This window comes from Mesoplodon densirostris, chromosome 17, assembly GCF_025265405.1.
Source record: "Mesoplodon densirostris isolate mMesDen1 chromosome 17, mMesDen1 primary haplotype, whole genome shotgun sequence".
Lineage (NCBI taxonomy): Eukaryota > Metazoa > Chordata > Mammalia > Artiodactyla > Ziphiidae > Mesoplodon > Mesoplodon densirostris.
In genome coordinates, this window is record NC_082677.1 from 39997638 (window position 1) to 40025627 (window position 27990).

The 27990-nt window shown below is 35.0% G+C and overlaps 2 protein-coding genes across 2 annotated transcripts in view; one reads left to right on the forward strand and one right to left on the reverse strand.

Moving 5' to 3' along the window:
* PCDH9 (protocadherin 9) overlaps window positions 1-27990 on the reverse strand; it is a 989662-nt gene that overhangs the window by 332941 nt on the left and 628731 nt on the right. Inside the window, exon 4 of the mRNA XM_060079958.1 lies at window positions 13551-13752. Within this exon, the coding sequence (XP_059935941.1) occupies window positions 13551-13752 (202 nt within the window). The remainder of the gene's footprint in view (window positions 1-13550; window positions 13753-27990) is intronic.
* LOC132477772 (short coiled-coil protein B) lies at window positions 17278-26469 on the forward strand. The gene is made up of 2 exons (XM_060080275.1): window positions 17278-17293; window positions 24634-26469. The coding sequence occupies exons 1-2, from the start codon at window positions 17278-17280 to the stop codon at window positions 25029-25031; spliced, it is 414 nt and encodes a 137-aa protein (XP_059936258.1). The 3' UTR covers window positions 25032-26469.

The window sequence follows — 27990 nt, forward strand, 5'->3', positions numbered from 1 at the left end:
GAGATATAAGGAAAATAGAAAAACACGCCAAGTGAAATAGAAAACTTGATTTTTATATCAAGTGTTTTGAGTACAATATATAAATTAAATTGCTACAAATAAAATATATATTTTTGTTAACTTAAAAAATTATGTATCATAAAAGTGGATGTTGTATTTTGTCATATCTTGACAGCAATTTTATTTCACAGTTTACTATTTCTATAACTCATATGTCTATTAGTGTAACATGAATCAGTAATTTATGAATGTTTACCACATAAAGATAAACATAATAGAAAACAGTGGTGGATTTTTAGTTCTAAAGACTCTTTATGAAACTCTATACTTTTTTTTTTTTTTTTTTTTTTTTGCGGTACGCGGGCCTCTCACTGCTGTGGCCTCTCCCGTTGCGGAGCACAGGCTCCGGACGCGCAGGCTCAGCGGCCATGGCTCATGGGCCCAGCCGCTCCACGGCATGTGGGATCCTCCCGGACCGGAGCACAAACCCGCGTCCCCTGCATCAGCAGGCGGACTCTCAACCACTGCACCACCAGGGAAGCCCGAAACTCTATACTTTCTACATACATTTGGCAGATTATTTTGAAGAGCTGACCATTTGAGAATTTTAAAGCTCTTTATTCAATACCACCTAAACTATTATAAACATGCATATTGCCTTTCCTCTGATTTCATATTGAAAAAAGTCATTACAAATAATGATATTTGAGAACTAGAAAGTAAATAAAAATGTCAGGAACAGTCGAAATACATTCCCCTATGTTCTTCAAAGCACGTTAGTACGTCATTCATGGAAATATCCCACAGGTTTTTCCTCATTTACTTACTCCAATTGTCTCTTCAGTTTATCAACTCAAGTTTGATTAGAAGCATCACACTGGAAGGAAGATGTGAGGACACTGATACAGTGCAGAGAGATAGCATTTCTTACTTAATAGCAGCAATACTGACATTTTTGAGCTCTTATTATCTTCCAGACCGTATTCAGGACACTCTGCTTATATCATTTCTAATATTTCTAACATCCTCTATTTAAGATAATTATATTATTATTATAATGAAACAGCACACATGTGAGAGAGAGAGATAGAGAAAGAGAGATTGAGAGAGGAGACACTGAGAGTTCACAACATGACTAGAAATTACAGGGTCAGTGTCAACCTTGATTTGCCTTATTCTGAAGCAGGTGTTCCCAGGGTCCTGCACATCATAAAACACCTTCATACCTTCTGTACCTTTTTTGGATAATGAAAGAACTAAATATCTAAAGCCTTCTGACTGTGCTAGCATCACGTAAAATGGATAGACTATAGGCTAATTTCCCTTCCTCCTTTCTTTTTTTTTTTTTTTTTTTTTTTTTTTTTTTGCGGTATGCGGGCCTCTCACTGTTGTGGCCTCCCCCGTTGCGGAGCACAGGCTCCGGACTCGCAGGCTCAGCGGCCATGGCTCACGGGCCCAGCCGCTCCGCGGCATATGGGATCCTCCCAGACCGGGGCACGAACCCGTATCCCCTGCATCGGCAGGCGGACTCTCAACCACTTGCGCCACCAGGGAGGCCCTCCCTTCCCCCTTTCTTAAGCTACTTGCCGCTTAGGTCAGGATTTTACTGCATGTGGAATATTGGTATTTCTGGCTCGAAATACCTGAACTTCTTATTTTAAATCATAACCTTTTACTGTACAATAGTTTTGACTTAGGAGAGATTACTGAAGAGTTACTGTGAGATATTCTATAGCTATTTCTTAAGGAGGTTAAACCAGAACTCAGCATCCTCTTCTGAATGAAGATACCTCTTTGACTTTATTTAAATATATATTTCCTTAATAAAAAGAGGCCTTGAGGAAATATTCCAATGAGGCATCACTCTTCCTATGATAGGATGCTACCTTTCCTAAGCCTGGGCTTGTTGTTTTGTGGGACCCCTACATCTATTTTTGTCCCTAGACATAGTTTCACAATTGTCATTTGGTTTAGTCTAAAACTGCATCTTTAAAAATATAAAATGCAATCTACTCTCTTCCTTGACTAAAGCAACTTTTTTTTTTTTCATTCATGGAATATTTTAAAAGCTGGTTCAAGTTTTCTTATTCTATTCTTAATGTGAAAGGGTTTTTCATTTGAATGCTCAGGAATGATAAAATACCAGTTCATGTCAAAACACAAAAACATGGGGGAAAAAAAAAATCAGTGAAACCAGTGCCTGCAGTTAGGAAGTTTATGGTTTAATTCTTTCCTTCTAATGAACATTTAAATCAAAATTGTTATTATGTTATTTTTAACTGTGCTTTTAATTTGCAGAGATTAGCTGGCAAATTTGCCCAAAGTACAGTATATTGCCTGTTTGCAGATCTGACTGAGAGCTGGGTTATTACTAATTGCAAAGAAATAAAGAGTTTTCTGGCCAATTAGTAGGAATAAATCTGTAAAGGTTCAAAATTCAAGTGAAGATCAGGAATCTGGAACATAATAAGATTTTCATTAATATCCCTTATATATAACTAAATGTTACCAGTTAAACCTACTTGTGGATGCTTGGAGTGATCCTATAGAAACACCAAATTCTCTCCATTCAATAGCTTTTTTAGGGGCTTCCCTGGTGGTGCAGTGGTTGAGAGTCCACCTGCCGATGCAGGGGACGGGGGTTCGTGCCCCGGTCTGGGGGATCCCATATGCCGCGGAGCGGCTGGACCCGTGGGCAGTGACCACTGAGCCTGCGTGTCTGGAGCCTGCGTGTCTGGAGCCTGTGCTCCGCAGTGGGAGAGGCCACGGCAGTGGGAGGTCTGAGTACTGCAAAAAAAAATAAATAAATAAAAATAAAAAAGCTTTTTTAGACTTAATCTATGTAACATTTCAAACAACTGGTGCTAAGTCACACATTTTAAAAACAAGATTTGACTGTGTATGTAAGAAAGGTGAAATACAGAGCTAAGATATTATTTTGATGATTCAAGATTCACTAAAAAAGCAACACCTACCTTTCCTCAACTAGCCAGGAAGAAACTGGAATTTAGATAGGATGAGTCTCATGCATCTTTACTTGTGTATTAATTATGAGGACAGAACTGAAGCCAAAGAGTTTGCTTAGGTAACTGCTTAGTGTGACTTAATTCTTCCAATAATACTAACATAATTGAAGACTTAACTGTGAACCAAGAACTGTGCTGAGTTACATGTGTTAACCCGCAATCTGTACAAGTCTATGAGATAAAAGTCTTATGCTCATCCCATGCTGCAGACAAGGCCACTGGGCCAGAGCAACCTGCCTAAAGTCATGCAGCTTGGCAAATGGAAGAGGCATGATTTGTACGCAGTCTAATGGCACTCCACACATTTCCTCTCAGCGTCGTACTTGAGAGGTCTTAAAAATATATTTGTATATTCTAGGTGGATATCTTTACTAAGATATGCAACCAAAGCCTTAAAATTCCAGAAACAAATTGAATCTCTGTCTCTCCCCTTCTCCCCCCCTCACTCCCTCTCCCTATCTCTATCTTCCCCTGCCTTCCACCCATGTTGGCATAGTTTCCCTTGGAAGCCGTCAGATCCTAAAAAAACATAGATTAGATTCTGAAGGCAAAGAAAGTATATAAAAGTCAGTGAGGGCTTCCCTGGTGGTGCAGTGGTTGAGAGTCCACCTGCTGATGCGGGGGACACGGGTTCGTGACCCGGTCCAGGAGAACCCCACATGCTGCAGAGCCTGAGCGTCCGGAGCCTGTGCTCCCGCTGAAAAGTCAGTGAACACATAAAGAACCCTAAAATATGATATATCAAACAGACCATTAAACAAACAAAATAAAATCATGAATCAAAAACTTTAACCAGGGCTTCCCTGGTGGCGCAGTGGTTGAGAGCCCGCCTGCCAATGCAGGGGACACGGGTTCGTGCCCTGGTCCAGGAAGATCCCACATGCCATGGAGCGGCTGGGCCCGTGAGCCATGGTTCTTGGGCCTGCGTGTCTGGAGCCTGTGCTCCTCAACGGGAGAGGCCACAACAGTGAGAGGCCCGCGTACTGAAAAAAACAAACAAGCAAACAAACAAACAAACAAAAACTTTAACCAGAATTTCTCTGTTTGCAACAATCAGGAAAAGACCAACATAAAAGTCATCATTCAATGGTGGAGTAATGCATTTACATTGTTGAGTATAAGCACAAACTGAACTTCTAACGTTGTGACTCTTTTCTGGACATAGAAATATACTACGAACTGATGATTTTTTAAAGTAAAGAAATGATGTCTCTACCTGGGGCAGTATCACAGAACTAACTCTAACAAAAGGTTGACTAATCCCTGCTCTGAATTTTAATTGTAATAAAATGTATGCCATAAGTAGACCTCCTCATAATATTTAAATTATATTATTTAATTCATTTATTACTAATTTATTAAAGCATATTTTAGGGTAGCGTTGCCTGATTTAGAAAAAATAAAATACAGGATGGTTGCTTAAATTTGAATCTCAGATGAACAATGAATAATTTATCAGTCTAAGTATGTCCCAAATATTGCAAGAAACTGCAATATTGCAATATTTGGGACATACTTAGAAAAAAAATATTGTTTATATGAAATTCAAATTTAACTGGCTATCTTTTATTATATCTGGCAACTTTAGAGTTATTAAAGTCTGGGCATCCATGTATTTGTCAGTCACACTAATCTGAATAATTCTCAATCCACTGACAGAAACGTGTGTCAAAATAGTGTTAAGGTTAATTTGGGACATTTGAGACAAGTATCTGTGGTTTCTCCAAAATTTTCAAATTATTTTAAAACTCTAGACAATTTATTTCTCTTATTTATTTTTCTATATCAATATAAAATAAAATATATTAGTTTGCATTTGAGTATAGATCTTTTATAATTAGTAATTTATTTCCATGTTTTTCTTATGACATGGCTTTAGAATACTTCTAAAGGACTTCCGTGGTGGAGGAGTGGTTAAGAATACACCTACCAATGCAGGGGACACGGGTTCGATCCCTGGTCAACGAAGATCCCATGTGCTGTGGAGCAACTAAGACCGTGTGCCACAACTACTGAGCCTGCAAGCCACAAGTACTGAGCCCGCATGCCACAACTACTGAAGCCCACATGCCTGGACCCCGTGCTCCACAACAAAAGCCACTGCAATGAGAAGCCTGCGCACTTCCATGAAGAGTAGCCCCCACTCACTGCAACTAGAGAAAGCCCTCGCGCAGCTACAAAGACCCAATGCAGCCAAAAATAGAATAAAATTTAAAAATAATAATAATAATAAAGAATACTTCTAAGAGTTACTGAAATCAGTAAGCTCCTTATTTTTAGATACAGCTACTGATTTGCTTATCCATTTATCACTTTTAACACTCTCAAATGATTATAAACACTGATATACAAAGAATATTTTTTTCCTTTAAGGCAGACCACATATCAGGGTAAATTAATGCCGTTCCTCTTTACCCACCCTTAGCAGAATGAATCACATGGCAGCAGGCAGCTATGGAAATGAAATTCTTCGCAGCACACCAATGAAAGTTGACATTACCCTTCCTTTACACTAGGAGGCATATTGTTCCTACAGATTTTTCTACTATGACACTGAACATACTATTCAGTGAGAAATTCGACAAGCTCAAATGCAACTGAATATTACTAACTACTTTTAGATATTCATGATAAACAAGTACTCAAACCTAATTATTTTTGAGATTAAAGTCATACTTGAAATTGATGAGATCTAAAACTTACTAGCAGAGAAAGCTTGTGTTCCTGTTGATTTTACAGCCATCTTTTAACCACATTAAGTAATAAAAGATAAAGTCATTTCATTGCAATTCTCTTAAAAATAAAATAGTAATGAAACAAAAAGTGTATTCTGAATAATTAATATTATAATAAATACTTTAAAATCATAAAGTGAACATAATTTATTTAAAGTGAAATAATGAATATACTGGAGTATAAATATGCTTTACTATATAAGTTTTTATCAGTCTTTAACAAATTGTGGTGTTTTGGAACTGCCCATCAGACATGATAAGTATGAAAAAAGTCACATGAAAAGAATTTAAAATATAAAGTATTCAGAATTTGAAACACATTTTTAGAATATTTTTCTTCTAAGGTATAACAAAGATTTTGCATTTCAAAATTCTCCATGGTAATTTTGAACACTTGACTGGAAACTTTTGCTAAATGTTTTGATTCTTCTACATATTTTCACTGTTTATTGATAATAATAACAATACAAAAATAATGATACCTGTAAACCAAGCCTGCAATATGTGACAACAGTCCTGTGGACCCAGGGTCAATGAGTCAGATAAAAGTTTATTCTAAATCCACAGTCTGTGTTCTTAATCACAACTCCACAATGTCTCCCAAAAAAAGCCAACACTGACTATGTATAGGACTCAAACCTCCCCCAAACTTTCAAATATCTTTTTGATTCTACCCTAATTTTTGTTGTCTTTGCTCTCACTCCACTCCACCCTCATCTTTGCCTGCCCTAAATGTTGTTTGTCATGACTTCCTTCTTGGACTATCTTCCAAGAAGATAATCCCTTGGAAGATAGTCCCTTGTCTACCTTCATAACTACATTTACTCCCCACGTTTGTCACCTTCTATGTTGTCAGTTTCCAGTTTCCAACTCAGAATCATATTCTTAGTTCCTAGATACATCTATCTAGGAACTTTGTACACCTATCCAAATTTTTAATTTTTTTTTATGAATTGTTTCCTAAGCTGAGTTTTTATCTCATATTCTCTAATTTATTTAATTGTGTAATTTTTCGGTAACTCTAGCAAACTAAAATCATGGAATACCATCAAGTCTTTCTATTCTCTTATCTGCTGTATCCAATTAGAATGTATTCTATCCTCCACATCATTCAAAATCTGGTCCAACCTATATCTCAATCCAGGTTCATTTTTTGTCACAGACTGGAACATTTGCATATTAACCATTTGTTGAGCATCTGTGTTTCAGACACTGTGCTAAGTGATTATTTATATCAAATAACTGTAGTTTCTATAACAATATTCTCAAAGATATTAATAGCCCCATTTTGGAGGTTAGGAACCCGAGACCACGTGGTGGAGCTAAACATAACTGCATGTGCCACAAAAATACTGAACTATTCACTGCTTACCCAACTAGCCATGAAATTTCATAGCACCAAGAAACCTGCACTGCCAGTGGGTGCTCACACACACACATGCACACAGAGGCCCATGTACGTATTTTATTTACTTAAACAATTTCTGTTTATCCAATGTCACTTGTTTAAAGTATCACTCTATAAAATCTTTATTGATTTCTTATTCAAGACTTATTCTATTTTAAACCCCAATTTTTTATGCTTATAATTGGCATTTATTCTAGTTCACTAATGTTATTGGTATCTAGTATCTTCTCTCTTTCAAAAATCAATATTTCTTTTTATTTTTTTGTCTTGCTTTTATGGTCTATAAAATGCTCATAGCCTGCCCCTCAGAGAAAATAAAGTTGCAAAACAATTTCAGGAATTTTACAAGTTCCCGCAAACTTACTCAAGGACTCTCTTACCAAGGAACTCACATTAGAACTCTTGTTCTCACAGTAACTCCGTTTTTTTAAGTTTAGTGAACCTTGGTTTTAATGCCTGTCCCCAGAATCTAGCAGAGTACCTGACACATAGTAGCCTCTGCATGAGTGTTTACAGAATGAATAAACAAATGAACGAATCATGGAAAAGTCATGTGAATAAAGGATCTAAATGACAGACCTTGAATTGTAAGATATTTCAGAATTACTAAGTTTTATATAAATTGTGGCAGACATACTCTAGTGTGACCTCTCAGGTTCCCAACCTCCTGGTGTCCATTACCATATGTATCCCCTTCCCTTGAGTGTGGGCGGGACCTGAGACTTGCTTATGACCAATAGAATATGGCAACAGTGATGGAATGTCACTCCTGTGAATATGTGAAGTTATGTAAGAATGCATGTTGTTACAAACTCACTCTAGAGAACGTCTCTCTAACTGCCCTTGAAGAAGTAAGCAGTCATGTTGAGAGGCACATGTGGCTAGCAGCTGAGGGCGGCCTCCAAGAGCTGAGAGCAGTCTCCAGCACACAGCCAGTGAGATAGTCTCAGTCTTACAACTGCAAGGAAATAAATTATTCTAATAATCTGAAAAATCTAGGAAGTAAATTCTTCCACAATTTAGCTTGCAGATGAGAAAGCAACCTGGTTCACACCTTGATTGCAGGTTTTTGAGACCCTGAGCACAGGACTCAGCCAAGGCACGTTCAGACTCCTGATTTAAAGAAGCTGTGAAATTATGAATGTGCATTGTTTTAAGACACTAAGTTGGTAGTGATTAGCAATAGGACATAGATGGTAGATAGATAGATACATATATACATATATACATGCATAAGAGATGAGTAGATGTATATTTTGTTTGTGATCTACATGGCTTAATCTAGAAAATGTTCTGACCTCTCTGATTTTAAGGGGAAAGTAGTTAGCAATAGATAGTTTTTAACTTACATTTAGAAAAATATATTTAATAAAGCAAAAAATTAAAGTTTTATAGCATTAAAAAATCAAATTTTGTTCTTTTATTGCCTTTTTTTCCCCTTAAACTCAAAGCACAGTAGGATTGATTACTTTTTCTCTATACCATTCTCTGAGGAACTCTAGATTCATTAACTCAGGGGCCACTATTGTGGGATCACCCTGAATTGATTACAAAAATCCCATGGGGAAATGAACATAACAGGTGACAATATGAAACCTCTGAACAATTTTCTTTGGGTTAGTATAATTAGTTCAACCCAAGATATGTATAAAAAAATAAACATAGTTCATAAAAATTATTGTATAAAATACTGTGCCCCCAAAATCAAATTCATGTTTAATTCCCAAAGCATATTATGGTTAGTGATTTTTTTCTTGAAGGTTAGGATTAGTACAATTTCTTAGGACTGAAATTTGACAGGGTAATTATGTTTTTTTTCTGTATTTTGCTGGAGTATTTTAAAATTTTATTATCTTGATTTTTTTTCTCCCCAAAATGACAGCCTCATTTAAAATCTCATACCCAAATATTTTAAGTTCTCCTTTTCTTAGCATGTGTGTCCTATATCTTTAAGACTGACAGGAAAAAATATTTTTAATACAATTTTTTACTTTATTCTAAGAATGATTTTTTTCTCAGCTCTGTATCATGTGCTTTCCATGAAAATTACAAAATAAAAATATAATTTGACTACATTATTAAAATTGTGGAAAATATAGACAATTAAAAAGAAATTAATACTCCAAACTGAAGATAACCACAGTTAACATGATATAGGACTTCCTAGGTTTATTATTTGTTTATTTGCTTTATCTTGATAGAACACTTAATTTGACTGTATATTCATGTGTTTGTGAAATATTATTTTTTTAGTCAACAAATATACATTCTTTTCCTACTATATTCCAGATACTGTTATGCCTGGAGAATAGAAAGGTGAACAAATAGTCTTTAGAGATTAATGAGAGGGACAATTGTGAATCAACTAATCTCACAGATTCTCCTTAAGGAAAAGGTATAAGTACCATGATAAAGAAAAATTGTTCCAAAGAAAAGAGGACTAAATAAGACTAAGTAAGACTCCACATATATGAGTTCTATCCTTGACTCACAAACTATGAAACTTAGGCCAAACACTTCCCTTTTTACTCCTCTGTATAAAATAATTTTATACTGTGTGGGCTGTGAGGTCCTATTAAGGTCTAATTTTCATTAGCCCAGTGCTAAGTAATCCTTGCGGAAGTAGTTATTTCACAAGTTGTTCATCTTACAACTCATCTTAGTAATATTCAATGTCTCAAACTTCCTCTTAAAAATGAGATTAGTGCCCTCAAATTTAAAACTTAATGTCAGTGATGACTATATTGTATTACACACTGTCTTAAAACCAGTGAACATTGCAGGTGGTTTCTCTGAATAGTAAAAGCATAACCTGTGAAGTTAGGCACTCCCGAGTTCATATTATGCCTCAGCTACTTGCTAAGTAGTTTTGAAAAATAATTTACTTATAATACTATGTAACTTGCAATATTGGTGTGGAATCATAAACAATATATTAAAACATTTACTAGCATTCCTGACTCATAAGTAGACCTCAGTTAATATTACCCATAAATACACCATGTATCAGAACTATCCTTAGTGAGAAATTCACCAGCTGAATTCATACACAGTCCAGATAGAGGTAGAAGCATATGACAGGTAGGGCTTTAATAATATAAATACAATCTGAAATTTTGAATGTCATTAAACAGCAGAAAATCCTTAAAATGAACATTTAAAAGAAAAACAGACGAAAAAATAAATCCATTCATGATTCTCAACGGGACAGGATTAGGACCTAATTCTGAATTAGTGGTAATAAGCTGCTCCCGATCTGATTACATAATTGTTTTTGTTTCTTTTTAACTTGGTGAAATTCCTTCATCACTCTACCTATATGTCTTAAAAATTAAAATTCTCAATTGAAAATTCCCCTACTATTTTCTTAGAATTAATGGTTTTATTGAGTTTTACATGGAGGGCAAAATCATATTAATAAGTTAACTTTTTAAGGAAATATGATTAATTCTGTTATTTGGGAATGGGATAAATCTTTTTATGCAGAAAAACTGACAAAACTCACTGCAAGAAATACTGCATGTGTGTGTGTCATTTGTGGGACAGTTGGCTAAGTATGCACTAGGACTCAGAAATGCCTAGAACATAGAGACACTATCTCTTTGGTTGCCAGAGGGCTACATTAAAGCCTAAAGGTATATTAAAGCTTACGTTTCCAAAAACTCCTCCACATGATACCGTTTGTATTAATTTTTTTTAAATGCATAATGAAAAAAGTTACTATGAAATTAGTACTAAATTTTAATTATTTTTTGAGAATCATTATATTTGAAAAACTAGGAATCCATACAGATATAATACTTAATAACTCTATAGATAATACAAATTTATATGGATATTGCATGATTGCTATAAAATCATGACTCTTCAAGAGACAGACAGAAAACGCCACTGAAGACAATGGAAATGGTTTAGATCTACATAGCAAGATTATTACTGTTGAAGATTATTGTTTCAATTACTCTGTACCTTACTCCACAAATTTTTCAAAGTTAATTACAAAAATGTGACTGCAGAATTTTAAGCTAATATATCATAATATTATACTAATATGAATTACCGTTTAGTTATGGATCTCAGTGTTTCTAGGCTAGTCTAATGAATTCTCCTCTAGACGTTTGCAAAAGAGGTTAAAATTAAAGTCTCTTTAAATATCAAAAGAAGTGTTAGCCTCCAGGGGCCCTTTGGCTCCACCTTTCCTTATCTGACTCTTATCCTTCCTTCCCAATCATGAATAAGGATGGCTTCTCCAGCAAGGAGCACTGTTCTGGTTTAACACGTTTTTATGAAAGTGATTCTTCTGGGTGAAGTCACTGTGTTGAGTTGAATGTTGGAGTGTGCAAGTGTGCATCATCATTTGGGTCTTTTTTTTCCATGTGACAGGATTGGTCAAAATTTTGGGGAGTTCTTCAAGCAGGCTTGAAAGTTTTCCCCCCACCTCCAGCTTTAGAATCTCTCATGTCTTCTCCTATTTGGCAGTTTGCCCAGTGCTATTTTCCAGGTTTAAGAAATTGTTGGGTGAGTAACTGCACCTATTAGATAAAGTTCTGGCCTAGGGCAGCTTAGTTTAATCATATATATATATTTTTACTTCTGTGAAAATAACTGGTGAACTATATAGACAAGTCCTAAAACCATTTGTACCAGTGTGTTTAAAATAGAGCTTTCCTGTCTTGATTTTGGAGGAGGCCCAAAGACCAGAGGAGCCAACCACTTCCATGTGCAGAAGAGGTGGTCAAGAACCAGTTTTGGGATCCTTGCCTTAATGCCAATAAGAGATGTTTTAAAATTGGAGAAGGGGAAGTTACAGACTAGGAAATCTGTTTAGAAAGAGTTGTCCTACATATCCAAACTCTTTACACAAGTACAGCAAATGTTGAGACAATGGAACCACAGGTTCAATGGTCCTTAGACTAATCAGAACCAAGAAATCTAAGGAGAATTTTTGACCAGCTCAGCCAAATGCTGTGAGATGAGTAGTTGCCTCTTTGGATATGGCCTGACTTTCTGGATACGTGAAGTCAAAAGATGCATGTATGTTTTCCTTATGAGACCAAGAAAGAGGACATGAAAGATTAAGAACTAGAGCTGGTATGGAATTTGCTTAGATTTTCCTAAAAGATTGGCTGAGAAAAACTTCAGCAGATAGAAGATGCAAATGTAACTCCATATGTCAATGAGAAGAGAACCACCTATCAGAAAAACCTGCAGAGATGGGAGCACAGCTTGAGAGGGTGCATATGTACAAAAGATCTCCCACCACTACCCTGAAATCAAAGAGTCAGTTTAAAATCCTAGAAGGCAGAAAACACCAATGCTGGATTACCACAACAGGACTAGTTCAGAAAGTCCTTTCATGCTTTTTACCTCTTCTTGGTATTTCTACTTCAACCATAGAATTGCCAGAGGCACTTTAATATCTAAAGCAGTGAGAGAAAGAGCTAGGACATTACAAAAACGTCACCCTAACCCCATTTCACACTATAGACAAGTTTGAAGCAGGCCAAGGTGAGTTAGAAAAAACTTTTAATTCAAATCAAACAGAAATTATGATCATTACTTTGGACTAGACATAATAATTATTGAATTGGACTTCTAATTTTTAAGTAAAGTGAACTAATTAGTGATTTGACAAAAATAATAATAGCATGAACAAAAAAGATATAGCATTTGCCCAAAATTTTCTTCAAAGGCCGAGGAAGAAGTACCCTCACAGGGCTTACCTGGAATGTATAATGATTTCTGAGGTGAGGTGTGAGTTTGTTGGAAAATAAAGGATTTTGCCAGTCTCATCCCACTCATTCCACTCTTTCAATGTATTGGTTTAAAAAAATCATCCAAAATTAAAATAGACAAAAAATGTAAACCCCCACATCATTATCACTACTCTTCATACTTGTTTTAATGGCCATGTTATATATATATGTGTGTGTGTGTGTGTGTGTGTGTGTGTATGTATGTATGTATACATGTGTGTGTATAGTCTTCATTGGAAAAGAGCATTCCACAGGACACTTTTTTCTTTTTTTTCATTGACTATGTTCCACTTAACTATATTTAATCAATTCTAAAATGTAAAACTGTCTTCCCATTTTAATATCTTTGACATCTAGATGTCTTTCATAAAACGGCTTCTTGCAATTGTATCTGCAGCATTTTTTCTTTTTTCATGGTTCATAAAATAAAGATGCACCAAAGAATTTAACAGCCAATATATCAAGCACATTGGGCTTGAAATATTTCAAAGAATATTACAACAACAATAAAGGCAGCCAAAAACAACTGAATGTCCATTTACTTGCTCCCCAGAATGCCTGTCAAAACTCAAGGGCACAACAGAAAACCAGAAGAACTCCAAACAAAGTTTTTAAGAGGACTCACCAGAGTTGGGATCAGAGTTGCCATCTGCTTCAGTCCTCTTGTCCGGAGAGGCCTGGTCATAGAATTCGTCCTGTGGCTGAACCAGAGGAAGAGGGTGTGAGATCATGGTTCCACTACCCACCGGCTCGTGGTCTCCTAGACCACTGTCACTGCAGCTTTCCTGGGAGCCGTCAGGGAGATGAAAGGTAACCCGGCGCTGCGACTACAAAGAAGACCACAGGACACACCGTTAACATCCTTCCCAAAGGAAGTGGAGGCGGAACGCAAGCAAAGCAACTTTAACACACAGTACAATGTCGAGGCAGAATATGTAACACTTGGAACACAGCTGGAAACAAACATTTATTATTTGTTGTTTCCTATGACATATCCAACTTGCAAAATACAAGAAAGAATTTCAATCTTGTATAATTCAAAACAAAAAAACTTGTATACCATTGAAAGTTGTAGAAAGAAAGGCAAAAATGAATATATATATATATATATATATATATATATATATATATGCTAATGGTCAAAGCTATAAAAATTTTTTTTAAATAAGCAGAAATACAAAAATGTTTGTTTCATAGATTTGAATAAATGCATAAATAATGCAACACAACATTCCATTTCTTTTGAATGAACCAGTATTGTGTTTACTTGAGGCTTTTAAGGTAGCTTTTACAATGAAGTCATTACTGTCCACTGGCCCAGATATTGCTACCAGTCATTGGTTTTAGAATATCCCTGTTGAAAGGTGTTTGCAATCCTACTTTGACATCTATTTACACAATGTCACCATCAGAAGTGACCTAAAATATGTACATGGGTACTTTAATAAATTTTAGTATTTTAGAAAAATTGTGCCTTTCAGCACAGATCACTGCTTAGTTTTCTTGGTAAATATTCTTTTAGCTGATATAATCTATGATATAAGAGAACATTTACAGGTGTGTAGGGTGGAGATTTATGCCTTACAGAATTATGTGAGAGTAGTAAATTTGTGCTGTATGTCTGACTACACCTAATTTCCATTTTACTTTGATAACCAAAAGACCTTTTAATATCGTTTTGCATGTGACTACTTTTACTCAGATTTAATAAAATTATGAATATATAAATAATAAATATATAATATATAGAGATACAATGTATAACCATTATTTTATCTTACCTAAGATTTGTGTTTTCAAGAGACAATTTATAAATTGCATCCATTTCAAAGAAAACAAATGTAGAGACAAAATGTTATAGGTAGAAATACTGCTATTCTATAAATGTATTTCTTATAGACTGACAATAGAATATAGCCTATTTTCTGTGAGTCACTCATTCAAATCTAGATCAGAGTCATAATGGAGAAGAGCTGATACCACTTTATTGCTGTTCAATGACCTATGTGAAATGATTTGATAGTTTAGTACATTTTAAATGAACTATTGTAGACATCATATAAACTATAATCATAAATGGTCCTAATTGAGTCTACTGTAGCACATTGCACCTTCAAGCACAACTATCTCACTACCATTGTTCCCTCCTCAATAGAGTTTGAACCATGCCTAGGTAAGTGCTACATAATATGCAAGCAAACTTGAATATTAACATCTGAAATGCATTTCTACTTTTAAGGGAAGGTCATGTTACTGATTTTATTTATTACAGTGTTTCCTCTCCCAGGTGAATTTAATCCTTGAGGGAATAATTATACAAGTATTCTCTGTTTCTGTTTCAACATGCACTTAATTCATATTAAGTGTATGCTTTTGTAATAAAGGACAGTGACCAGGCTGCCTACAATACATAATTGCCAAACATCGCTTTTAAAGTGATTGGCCTACTAAAAAGTCCATAGTTTTAGTGACTAAAGTATCTTTGGTGTTAGCTCTGGAGGACTATCTCTTAGTTATAGCTTAAGTGAATAAAAAGGAAGTCAAAACATAAGAGAGACAATGGAACAATCTGAATGATTCTGCAATCTTCATAAAGCATTTCTGGGAGATGCTTATAAGGCAATATAAAATATTTGCTTCATAGACAGAAGGAAAAAGGAAAATTAACATCTGTGATATTCTTCTAAACTGTTTTAATTACAATAGTTTTTTTTCCTAGGAAATGTCCAAATCTGCAACATCAGTTATATCTAAATCCAGTAGTTCTCATAGTATCATTGGGCACCTACTGGTACATAGTCTGGTGTTAAAATTACTCTGAGAATAATAAGGAAAATATTTTTAAACTATTTCAAATACAACTTATTAGATTCTATCTCACGTATACTATACTATGATATTTCTTTACCACTTTATAATTGAGAATAACAAATATAAATCTAGTGTAATTTATTTGCTGTAAGACCCTGTAAATTAGTGTAATATAATATTTAAACTACTGTGGCTTACGGAAATATTTCCTAATAAATTTGACTCAGAGATGTTTGTCTTAATTGGCAAAATTGAGCACAATTTATCAGTCTAATGGGAGGAAAGGGTGGTGATGCATATGGACTAAGAATGACAACATAGATATTATAGTATGAAGCAAATTGATCAAGCAAATCAATATTTAACTTATCATCATAATGACTGATGCCAGTGGAATAATGTTTGGAATATCAAGATAGAAAGAGAATATTTGAATTAATTAAAATGAAGGAAAATGAGAATCCATGGTACATTATGAAACAGGAGTTGTGGGTGTCATCAAGGAATACAGTACTTATTCAGTTTTTGCCCAAGAGCACCAGATGAGGAGCCAGAACCAGATCTCCTCCCTGGGAGTGCTTGCTCGGTAGAGCCTGGCCCTGGACAAGGACATTATGTCTTTGAAGGAGTTCTTGGTGACATTATGTCTTTGAAGGTGTTCTTGGCATTGTAAAATGGAGAGAGCAGTGCCTTAAGCAGAGGAATGCTGTAAGGCTCAAACAGATAAAATAAGAAGTGTTCTTGTTATATAATACATGACACATAGTAGGTACTCAATAAAAGGTAACTATAATTCTCAAAATTAATAGCTTTTAACCTCTGGGGTTATCAGTGTTTAGCAGTTATAAAGATGTGATTCCTTCACCCCAGAAAAAAATATTGTTCTTTGGGAAGAGACCTGCAGAGTCTTGGCATGCCTCACAATGTGCCTGTAGGTGTGTCATCCCAGAGCCTCTCTGAGGGGAAGTTGCTCTTGGGTGGAAGTGAGGTATGAAGACCAACAGTTTAGAACACATGGTTTCTCCTCAGAGAAAGTGAAGGTTTTCCCACTATTCTTTCAAGAAACTTATGATTGTGTATTCAAAGTGAGAGAGAACTTTTTCCTTATAGTCTCTGGGAATTTTGCTTTTGGGTTATCCCCATGGAAAAGAGCCCAGTTTGGGTTATAAATATAGTGAAACCCTGCCTGACTGAATTGGGACAACACATGTTATCATGGGACTACTTCAGACTTTCCAAAGACTGGGCACTTACATTTTGTTTCCCTGTATCTACTTCTTACCCATTCCATTTTCCTCCCATGGGAAACATTATTATTATATTTGGCTAAGTCTGGTTGACAGTTTGAATGTCACATTTGTTTATCTGATTTATCACTGACAGGTTAGCTCCAGGTCCCAGGCTGCCCCGAGGAAGAATAATATGGGAACAAGAACTATTAAGGCTGTTCCATGTTATTTTACTTTGGGACTGCTGATATGGATTCTGACCAAGCGAAGCTTCCATCAGGGACCCTGTACTCTATGCCAGCATAAAGTGTCATGCATGCAAATACAGGTATGTCCAGGATACTGTAAGTTGGAAGATGTCACACTGGTTAGGTCTGAGAAACATCACCAAGAACTTTTACAATATTTTTTCTTGTAGGTTAGTATGAAAGAGGGAAAATTCAAGATGCCCTGAGAAGATACACATGTTCCTATGTTGGACCTGTTTTCCAAGAGTCACTGAATGAGTCAGCTAAGAAATCTTAATCATTGCTTTAATGCTACTCTTGTGTGTGTCTTACTGATACAGGATATTATTCACCAATGAATGTTTCACATTCAAGCCTACAATCCAAGTCCCATTAATCTAGACAGATTCCCATGTGCAAAGATTTAGTAGTAAGGTACATTGTGTCTTTTCATAAAATAGCAAAAATGTAATAAAGAGTGAAATGTCTAATAGGTAACTAATAAATTATGTAATAGCATACAACTGAATCATTCACAATACTTAGAATAATGTTAATGTTTACTGATGTGGAAAATATTTATAATCTATTGTTAAGTATAAAAATGATGTTTGTAAAATTTTACTGTGTTGAATTGCATTCCTGTTCATGTGCTTTAGGGTGTGAATATGTGTAAGCTAAGATCTGACTATGCATACACTAAGGGTTTAAAGCGGTGTTGTTTGGTCATGGAATTATGGTATTTAAAATTTTTATTATTTTGACTACACTAAAGTTTCCATACATTGTCTTTGTAATGTTAGAACATATGCTAAGTTTTAATACTTAAAATTGTATTCCTCTTCATCACTTATAGCAAAATAGAACTTAGTCCAAGAGAAAGAAAAAACCTGATAGACAGTAGTTGGGCTTGCTCTTGAGCTAAGGAATGTCAGACAATCTTCTATCACTGTGTTTCTACCCTAACTTTCATTTTTTTACTTTCTTTACCTAGCTTTTTAATAGTTGCAATTAAAGATCCTTATCTTTTCCTCAAATCACAAGATAACATGAATATAGGACTAGACCAATTATTATAAGTCAAATAAACAAATTTACCAGTTAATGACTGACATTAAATAATTATTTTTTGGAAAATTATAAATTGATTTTATGGAAGTAGTAACAAAGTGCTACAGAATTGTTTAAATATGGTTTAATTTGTAGAAAATTCTTTAAATATCTTTTTAAGGAAATATTTTGATTTAGTTCCTTTAATCACATTTAAAAAATAATATATCATCTATATATCTATCTAGTCTCTAAATAGTAAACACACACACACACAAACACATCAGCCAGCAATTACTTATGATGAAGTAAAAGACAAAAAGTGTTAAATTTCCATATATGAAATTTTTTGCTTTATCTCAGCATTAAATCTGAAGATATACTTTTTCTTTATTTGAAATAATATTTTCATATATAGTTCTTCTCAAAGTAGCAAAGAAAATCATACCAAAAAGGGTTAAAAAAATTTTGGAAGCTGGAAACAGCATTTTAATTCAAATATTTCTTATAACATTAGTTAGAAGCATTTTGTTCTTTCTTATTTTTAAAAGAAGACATTTCAATTGAAAATTTAAGAGTAATAGTTTAGAGTATAGTCTTAGGTTGCAAGCTATGGAAAGAGGAATTTTTAAATGACAAAAGAACACATTTTCAGCTAAATCCACTGATTCAATTCAATAGCAAGTTCCTCAATAGCTTCTTGCCATCTAAAATCAATGTGTACTCTACCTCTTAATAAAATCCAGAATCAAGTAAAACTTATACAGGTTTAAAAGGTAAATTAAATGCAACCCAAAAAGCAATCTATGGTTACAGTTTAATTTGCTGTTACTTAATACTCACAGGCTTGACTGAAGGGAAACATATTAATACACACATGTTCTTCTTATTCATGTTTGAGCACTCTCATCAAGAAACTAAGAAAGAAGCTAAGAAATAGTTTTTTAGGACAAAATTATAAGGAACTTTTAAACTGGTGATAAATGAAACATTTTGAGCACAAAATTATTTTATAATGAGTCATTTTATTATTTGTTAATGGTAAATTGAGTTACTCTCCTATCCTGTTAATTGGAAATTGTTGGGTTGGCCAAAAAGTTCGTTCAGGTTTTCCGTACCTTCTTATGGAAAAACCCAAACGAACTTTTTGGCCAACCCAATACTTATGCTAAATCGTTCTGCTAATGAAGAATTTGTGTATTTTTTTTTTTTTTTTTTTTTGCTGTACGCGGGCCTCTCACTGTTGTGGCCTCTCCCGTTGCAGAGCACAGGCTCCGGATGCGCAGGCTCCGCGGCCATGGCTCATGGGCCCAGCCGCTCTGCGGCATGTGGGATCTTCCTGGACCGGGGCACGAACCCATGTCCCCTGCATCGGCAGGCGGACTCTCAACCACTGTGCCACCAGGGAAGCCCTGTATGTTTTTTAAGCTGGAAATTATTTAAGGATTTTTCTAGTCTATTTTAACCTGTTACATTTATTTCAAATGAGGAAATGAGGTAAGGTCATTTGTCTATATAGGTTTCACTGGGAACAAAACCCACATTTTCTGATATTCAACATAAAGGGCTATTCATTCATTCATTCATTCATTTAATAAGTATTTTTTTTTTTTTTTTTTCTTTTTGCGGTATGTGGGCCTCTCACTGTTGTGGCCTTTCCCGTTGCGGAGCACAGGCTCCGGATGTGCAGGCCCAGCGGCCATGGCTCACGGGCCCAGCCGCTCCGCGGCATATGGGATCCTCCCAGACCGGGGCACGAACCCGTATCCCCTGCATCGGCAGGCGGACTCTTAACCACTTGCACCACCAGGGAGGCCCTAATAAGTAATTTTTGAGAGCCTATTTGTGTGATTAATTAAAGAAACCTCAACTAAAACTGGAAGCAGGACAGGTCTGTAGGGGGAGATCTCACGTGCCACAATTCATAGTCAATTACTCCAAACAGGAAGAGACCCATGCTTACATCTCCCACAGTAAGTCGTCTCCTACTTTACTATTCTGGGGAAAGATGAAAAGTTCTCTGGCCCCTGGATAGCCCAGCCAGTCATAGACTGTAGCATTGGACCCCCAGCTTCTTTGAATGGACTCTGGTTACTACAGTTCTTCCCGACTCTTCCCTTTTCCTGTGAAGCCAACCTCCCCTTCCTTGTTCTCTGGATTTGCCTATGATCCACTATAGTTTGCATAACCTGAATTGTAATTCTTAGGCCTATTTCTGTATAAACTCACTTAAGCTGGTAGAATAACTGGTTGTTACATTATTAAAGCTGATGTACTATGTGCTAGACACCGTCCTACCTGCTAAGAACACAATGGTGAACAAGACAAAAACTGTATCACACAACTTCCTAGAAAGTAGAATTTTCTTAAGCTATTCCCTAACAGTTCTGAGCATGCTTTTGATCAGCATCTGTGTCACCTTTTTTATAATTTGATTCCCTTCTAATGCTTGCAAACTATGAAGACTTAAGCAAGGTCAATGCATGAATAGACCTTCACTGTATTAATCAGCAATAACCTAGGGAGAAAAAAAGAGGGAAGAGGAGCATATTCTGAATTTATGCCAAACAATCCCCAGGTTTGTTACCATCCTAAGATTGGAATTCATTGCCAATTTGTGGAAATAAAAAGGATAAAAGAGTAACTGAGACTGTTAGAGTAGGCTATTCTTGACTCGAATACAGAATCATTCACTGTGCATATCCTTGAACAATTTTTTCCTCTAGGTAGTTGGAGAAATGTTAACAACCTCAAATAAGAGTTGATGAAATCAAAACCAGCAAGTTTTTTTCTGAAGAACATATATGCTTGACATTTTATGAGTTTATGATGAATATTTTCTGAATGAAGATGATTTACTCAGAACACAACTAGGAAACCTAAAGGGGATTCAGCAGAAATTAAGTATCTTTGTCCATCCTCCAAAGATGCTTTCCTGTGGGAAAAATTCTCTGTCTCCCCAGAAAGAAGTTTGCAGGGAGTGTTGCCCTGTTTTAAAAGTAGCAAAATGAAACATGATAATGATCCACTAGCAGTCAGCATTTCCTTCTTTCCTCTTCAACATTTACATTTCAGAATATTTGGAAGACAAATAGGAAGGTTTAGTTTTTGCTGGAGAAAGATGTATAACAACTTCACTGACCTAGGTGATGGATGTAAAGGTGTCAGCATCTTTAAAATGAATTTTTGATTCCTAGCATTATCTATGCTACATAAACTACGACTAGGGTGCAGATGATAACTGACCATAAAAAGTTGAATAGCATTTTCAGGGGAAATGGGGAATGCTTGTCTATGCTATACTTACTGCTCTGTTAACCAGTTTGTTATCTGCTGCTAAGCAACTGCTTCATTTCAGGATAGAGTTTTTGTCTTTTGTTCTAACTTCAGTACTCAATTGCATGTTTAGTGTAGGAAGCTTGTTTCAGTGTGTGTGGGAAACTCACGGTAACTTAAACTTAGCCTGTTTCCTTTACTTGGTAAATGTCTTATTGTGAAATGAATTCCTTGAATTTAAGACATATTTTTTTGTGCTTTGTAAGTAAAGTGCATTGAATACTTCATAGGACTTCATATGGCTGCAAGACTCGTGTTAATGACATATGATGAAATTTTTAGTATAATTTTATTTTTATTTCCTTTGGATCTCAGTATGATCTGTGAGAAAGTCAGGTAGCATTTCTCTCCACATGCAAAAACAATTGATAACTTTAAGGAACTTGAGAGAAAAATAAATTTTTTATACTGTTTTTGGGTGTAACCTTGGTGCTTGAATTTAAATATGTGAAAAAAACATAAAACAGGAATCTCCTCCCTACATCATTTTCCACTGTGGGACACCAGAGAAAGGGAAAAGGGTTAGGAACAAGTTTCCTCCTTGGTTTGCTGGCATCACCCCACTCTTAAGTTTCTTCTAGGGTCCAAAGCAAGTAGAGAGGATTAAGAATTGTCAGCATTGTTGGTTATTTTTCTCCTTATAATTCTTATTTGGCTCCTGCTATCAGAAACACCCTCAACCTATTTCTTACAGTTAAATGCTGCCCAGTAGGAATGCAGCACGTTATCTGAGCATACAAAATATAAAATGGCTATATTAAAGAGGGGCAGCTGCTTCTGAAACTACAAGCAGAATTCTTTCATCTATAAATTATATGTACAGAAATAGGAAAGAAACAACTCAGCAAGAGTCCTTTCCAATTTAGTTTTCTAGTATAAACAAATCCATGTGATGCAGGAAGTTACCCTTACCATATTTACAAAATCTGCATACATAATAGTCATAGTCATTTAATTAGAAATTCCACTAAGTTATCACTGTTGTTAAATAAAAATACAGAACCCACTGATATAGCATGTGGTCTTTTACCAAAAGTGACCTTTCTTTGGATAATAAAAAAAAAATCACTAAAAATATGCATCAGATCTGTCAGTATTGTTAACAGAAATAGAGTCTGATTTGGTGTTTAGGATTCAAGAATTATTCTCAGGCAATATTAGCACAAGTGACAAAAGAGGTAATGGACATCTCCCTAGCATTCCCCTCTGTTAATAATTCTCAGTACAAAATAAGACTTGTAAAACAAAAATAGACCATATTTTCTTTAAGTTGTATTTTTCAAAAGGTAGTCCTTAGATTATACTTATATACTATATTATATTATATTATAATTATCTTCAGACAATGGGTACTTGACTCAAAAGAGTTTGAACATGCATGCACACACACTTTAAACCTCCCTTGTGTATTCAAGCACAAGCTCATAATTGCCTAGTAAGAGTGAAAACTAGTAATCCAAGGCTTTAGGGGACAAATCATGTTATTTCAAATTAAAGAATGAAACACAAATGGAGAGGCAGAAGAAGCAAGAAGCAATCTATATAAATTCTCCAGGAAATACTATTACTGTACAATGATAGGCTGTTTAAAAGTCCTCATGATAGTTTGTTAGTTTGCACCTAAAAAGTGGTATGATCTGTCTCAATGGACCTTGTGTCAAACACTGCAGTTTCATTTTATTTATTTAACTTTTTGTGTTATTTTTTGTAGTATAAAGAAGAATGTTAAAACTTTTTAGAAGCAGTGAAGGAATAAGAAGTTATTTGAACTAGTCCTCACACACGTAAAGCATATCTGTCCCTGACAGTCTATGGATTACAAATAATTCTGAGCCATCAATCATATCTTCTTCAACAAAAAAGAAAAATGGTGATGGGAATGATATTGCTGGAGGAGGAGCCTCTTTCTAGTCTATGATTCATATGATTAGTATATGGAGAGTGTTCTATAACTATTAATTACTACAAGAGTCGTCAAAAGAATCAGCCATGATAAAGAACTCAGTCCTCACAGGCAGGTTAATGGGGGGACTGATTTGCATGGGGAAGGTGGATAGTGGGACATAGTCTACAGAACATAAGTATAGGTCCAGATTACACTTAGAGGATATGGAAATGTGTGTGCACAGGAACAGAACATGACCCTGATATTACTGACCAACTATTGAATTCTCTTTTGTAGGTCCTCTTATAAACATGACCCATATTGCAAAATGTTTTTCCGGAATGGGAAAGGGTGAAGCAGAGCAGATAGGGAAGAAGTTGTCTTTGGCCATAAAAAGCACACAAATAAGAAAGAGGCATCCCTGGAATTTCGTCTGAAATCTTGGACTCATTGGTAAATCATCTCACAGGCAATAGATAGATAGATAGATAGATAGATAGATTTTGGATGGCTAGCTATACTCTAAAAATCGGTGTCTGTATTAACTATCAAATTTTAAATAATTATTAGGAACTTCATTTATCCTTTGTAATTATATGGTGAAAAACACTTGTATTGTGAAAGAAGCATTTTCTAATTTTGTCATCTTTTAGTTCTCTTAAAGGACATCAATGAAAATATTGTTTGCAGTTGAAAAATTTTTGATTAGGAATATGTGATACTCAAGTCATATTTCTTTTTCTCATTGTAAGTTAGGAAGAAAATAGGAGACTTTAAAAATATATCTACAGCATATACATAAACTCATGTATGTGTATTTATATATAGATGATGCAAAACTTATGCACCAACTCCAACACAGACTGACACGCTGCACGTGCCTTAGCATGTGAAATTTTCCTATTCTTAGACAAGGAAATTGTCAAATATATCCAAGATCTTTGCTATATTTATCAATGTTGAAAATGAAATCTAAATTTTATTAATTGAATCTGAGAAAACCTGAATTAATCTAGACAAATCTGATACCATTGCATTCCAGAAAGAGTCTCTTCCTGGTTATATTTAGTGCCACATAATATATAGCTTCACCCGGTGACAAAAATTAACTTGTTTAGCAATGATATTTCACTGAGTGTAGAATTCACCATATAAAATTGTGATTATAAGATGAGGGGCGGAGAGGGCGGGGTTGCCGGTGCCAGTTGGTCCGAGTGTCCAGGCCTGAGGTGTCCTCCCGATCTCTCCCCTCTGCCGGCGCCTCAAAAGACCGTTCATCAAGAATTTTGTATCCAAGGCCCAAAAGTTTGTTACCGAAGATGATGAATGCTGACATGGATGCAGTTGATGCTGAAAATCAGGTGAAACTGGAGGAGAAAACACGACTTATTAATCAAGTGTTGGAACTCCAACACACCCTTGAAGATCTCTCTGCAAGAGTAGATGCAGTTAAGGAAGAAAATCTGAAGCTAAAATCAGAAAACCAAGTTCTTGGACAATATATAGAAAACCTCATGTCAGCTTCTAGTGTTTTTCAAACAACTGACACAAAAAGCAAAAGAAAATAAGGGATTGATATCCCTTATGTCTATGGAATTGCTGCTGATCTTTTTTTCTTTAAAACTTGGATAGATTCCAAAAGTTATAGTACTTTTGTTTGTGGCTTCACTGAGTATTTATGAAGATAATGTCAGATCTAAGCAAAATTAAGAGCGTAACAGAAGACTTCCATGAGTTTGTGTATTATGTTAGTCTATGAAAATGTGCAAAGGTATTGTAGAGACTTTATAATTAGAAATGCATATATTTATGAAACTTGAAAATGAATGTTATATCAAATTTGCTTTGATTTATAGGTTTAGCATTGTCTTTTATTATAGGCATAGTTAGAGATAGAAGAAGATAACCACCGTGTTGTGAAAAAGTGACCAAAATCACGTACTGAATGCACAGCTTTATATACCCTGTCCACCATCGTGTGCCTCTTCTCCATTTGCTTTCTTCCCATTTTCCTTCCCCTAAGGAAAAAATTGGTTTCACATTTGTAAAGAGTAATTTCAGTAGTTAATCATCTAAGAGAGTAGCCCGAAGTCTGTTGAAACTTAACCAAAATAAGATATTTTCTCAGTTTAGGGCTTATTTGTTATATTTAGTAATAAGATAGGATAGTTGGTTTCTGTTTAATCAATTGAAAACAGGGGCTATAAAGATGAAGATTTTTCTTTGAAACTGAATTATCGTATTGGGAAGATTTGTTGTTAAAAACTTCCTTTGCACAAAATAATCCACTTGATACCTGAAAAGATGAGCTCTGGTTGTGTGTGTGTTTGAAATAGAAAATTTTGAGGAAATATAGAAATAGGGTAGGAGAAGTATTTAATACTTGGTAAGTACTTATAACCAACTCCAAATGTTTTTACTCCAGATTTGTTATCTCTGGCACAGATTAGATTTGGGGGGGGGGATATATAAGAAAATGGATTAAGTTTGGCTAACCTTATGTAAACCACACCTAGAAGAGAATAAAATTTGGTCTCAGGTTTATTTGCAGTACCCAGATGATCAACTTTGCAAAGTCCCTTAAAAAGGTATTAGTATCAGAATCATGAATAAAATGGGAGAGTATTACATGTATACTAATTGATGCTTTCTCAGTATTTTATCTCACTACTTCTCCCAGAATTTTCTGTAAACCCAACTACTGGTTTGCAGAGTTTTAGTCATTTAACACTTTTTTAAAATTTAGTTTGTACATTCCATTTAGTAAAGAAATCTATCAGAAGTAATATTAAAATATTAAATAGGAAAAGAGATCCACTAATATAGTTTATGGTTATTAAATTTAGGCTAATCCTGGAATAATCTTAATGTTTGTATTGGTGTTAAGATTTGATGACTTTAGCTGTATGAATATATAATAGTCATACTGCAAACATTTTGCATCCCTTTGTGACCTAATTTTTAAACATTTAAAACTGTGTTGCCATTATGCTTTGCTGTTTAATAAAAAGCTGTTTCAAAAAAAAAAAAATAAGATGAGGAAAAACATTTTTTAAATAAATGGAAATTGTATAAAATATCTAATTCTTTAAGGAAGAATTAGTTAATAATTAAAATAGTGATGTCACTATGCTTTTAGAGATTTAGAGTTTGTGCTCTTGAACTGTTTTGTGAACCTACGTGGCATTATATTGCAGAGTCTCAAGATACCAACCGTTGGACCTTTTATTATCTGACTTTACTTTTTGAAACAACTAAAAGCTGTCTGTAATGATGAACAATAGCATTTTACAAAGAAGGCAAGATTACAAAATAATATGGCACATTTTCTTCGGTGGCTTAAAACCTAACTTTGAGCGCAATTACAAAAGAGGAGTTCCAAAATATTTTGAGAAATGATGATACTCAGTGTAGGAACGGAGGAGGGTCAATTTGAAGGACAGCATTCCTCTAAGTACATGATTTCTCTTTCTTAGCTAAAAGTCAGCCTCAGTTTTATTCTCAGCTTATATGCAGGCATGTTCTTTTTGGATCTAAATTTAGAAAGAATAATGCAGGCGGTCTGGTATGAGAGAATGAAATGAATGGGTATGGTCTCAGAAATCTGAGAAAAACCTTATGAAGCAATCTTGCTACATATGTATTGAGCAGTAACATTTGGATATGGAAATCATATCAAAATATTTTTGAAAGTATTAATAAGCATTATTCAGTAGAGTGTAAAGCACTGATGTCCTGATAAACTGGAGGAAAATGTTTTTAAGTTTCTTTTACTTTGAGAAAATGTAATATGTAACTACCTAGTGTACTCTGCTAGAATCAGAGCCCTTATAATGATCTTAAGAAAACAGAGAAACTAACCCAGTTGGAATAAACATGACTACGACTTTATACCTCTTTTCTCCTGGGTAGAGTGGCCTTTGTTCTTAACATTCAAAGTAGCTGGACTTTATTTCAAAAAAAAAATCCACCTATTATTACAGACAGTCACTGTGACTTTGAGCCTGATATTTGAAACAAAAATCACTCTCACCTCTCACTGATAATCACTACTTGCCCTGTGGCTCTTAGTCTTTCCTTTGAAAACATTACTGAGTCACCAATCTCTGTTATATGTGCATGAGGATAATTTGCTTCCCTGAATGCAAACATAAAATTCAAACATCTGTCAAAAACTTCTGTATGTCAAAAGCTTTTGTAGATTTAGGTAGCATCTATATAATGATGAGCTGTATTCAGAAAAAAATGTAGTTACTTTCAAAGAGCAAAACTCCCCAGTACTATATTCCAAATGTGGACGCAGCCATCCAGAAGGTAAAGGTTAAAAAATCTTTGCAATATTTTTGGAAGATAAGAAAGTAAACACTGTTAAGTCCTCTTGACTCTAAGGGCCAACATGTGTGCCCAGAAATTCCTTCTGTTTTTGTCTGGGACAGAGATGGAAAGATGGTCTCAGAATGAAACATTAATAAAATTTTCCACACCAGAGGTAACTTATTAAATGGTACAATTTGGCCTGTGCATTAA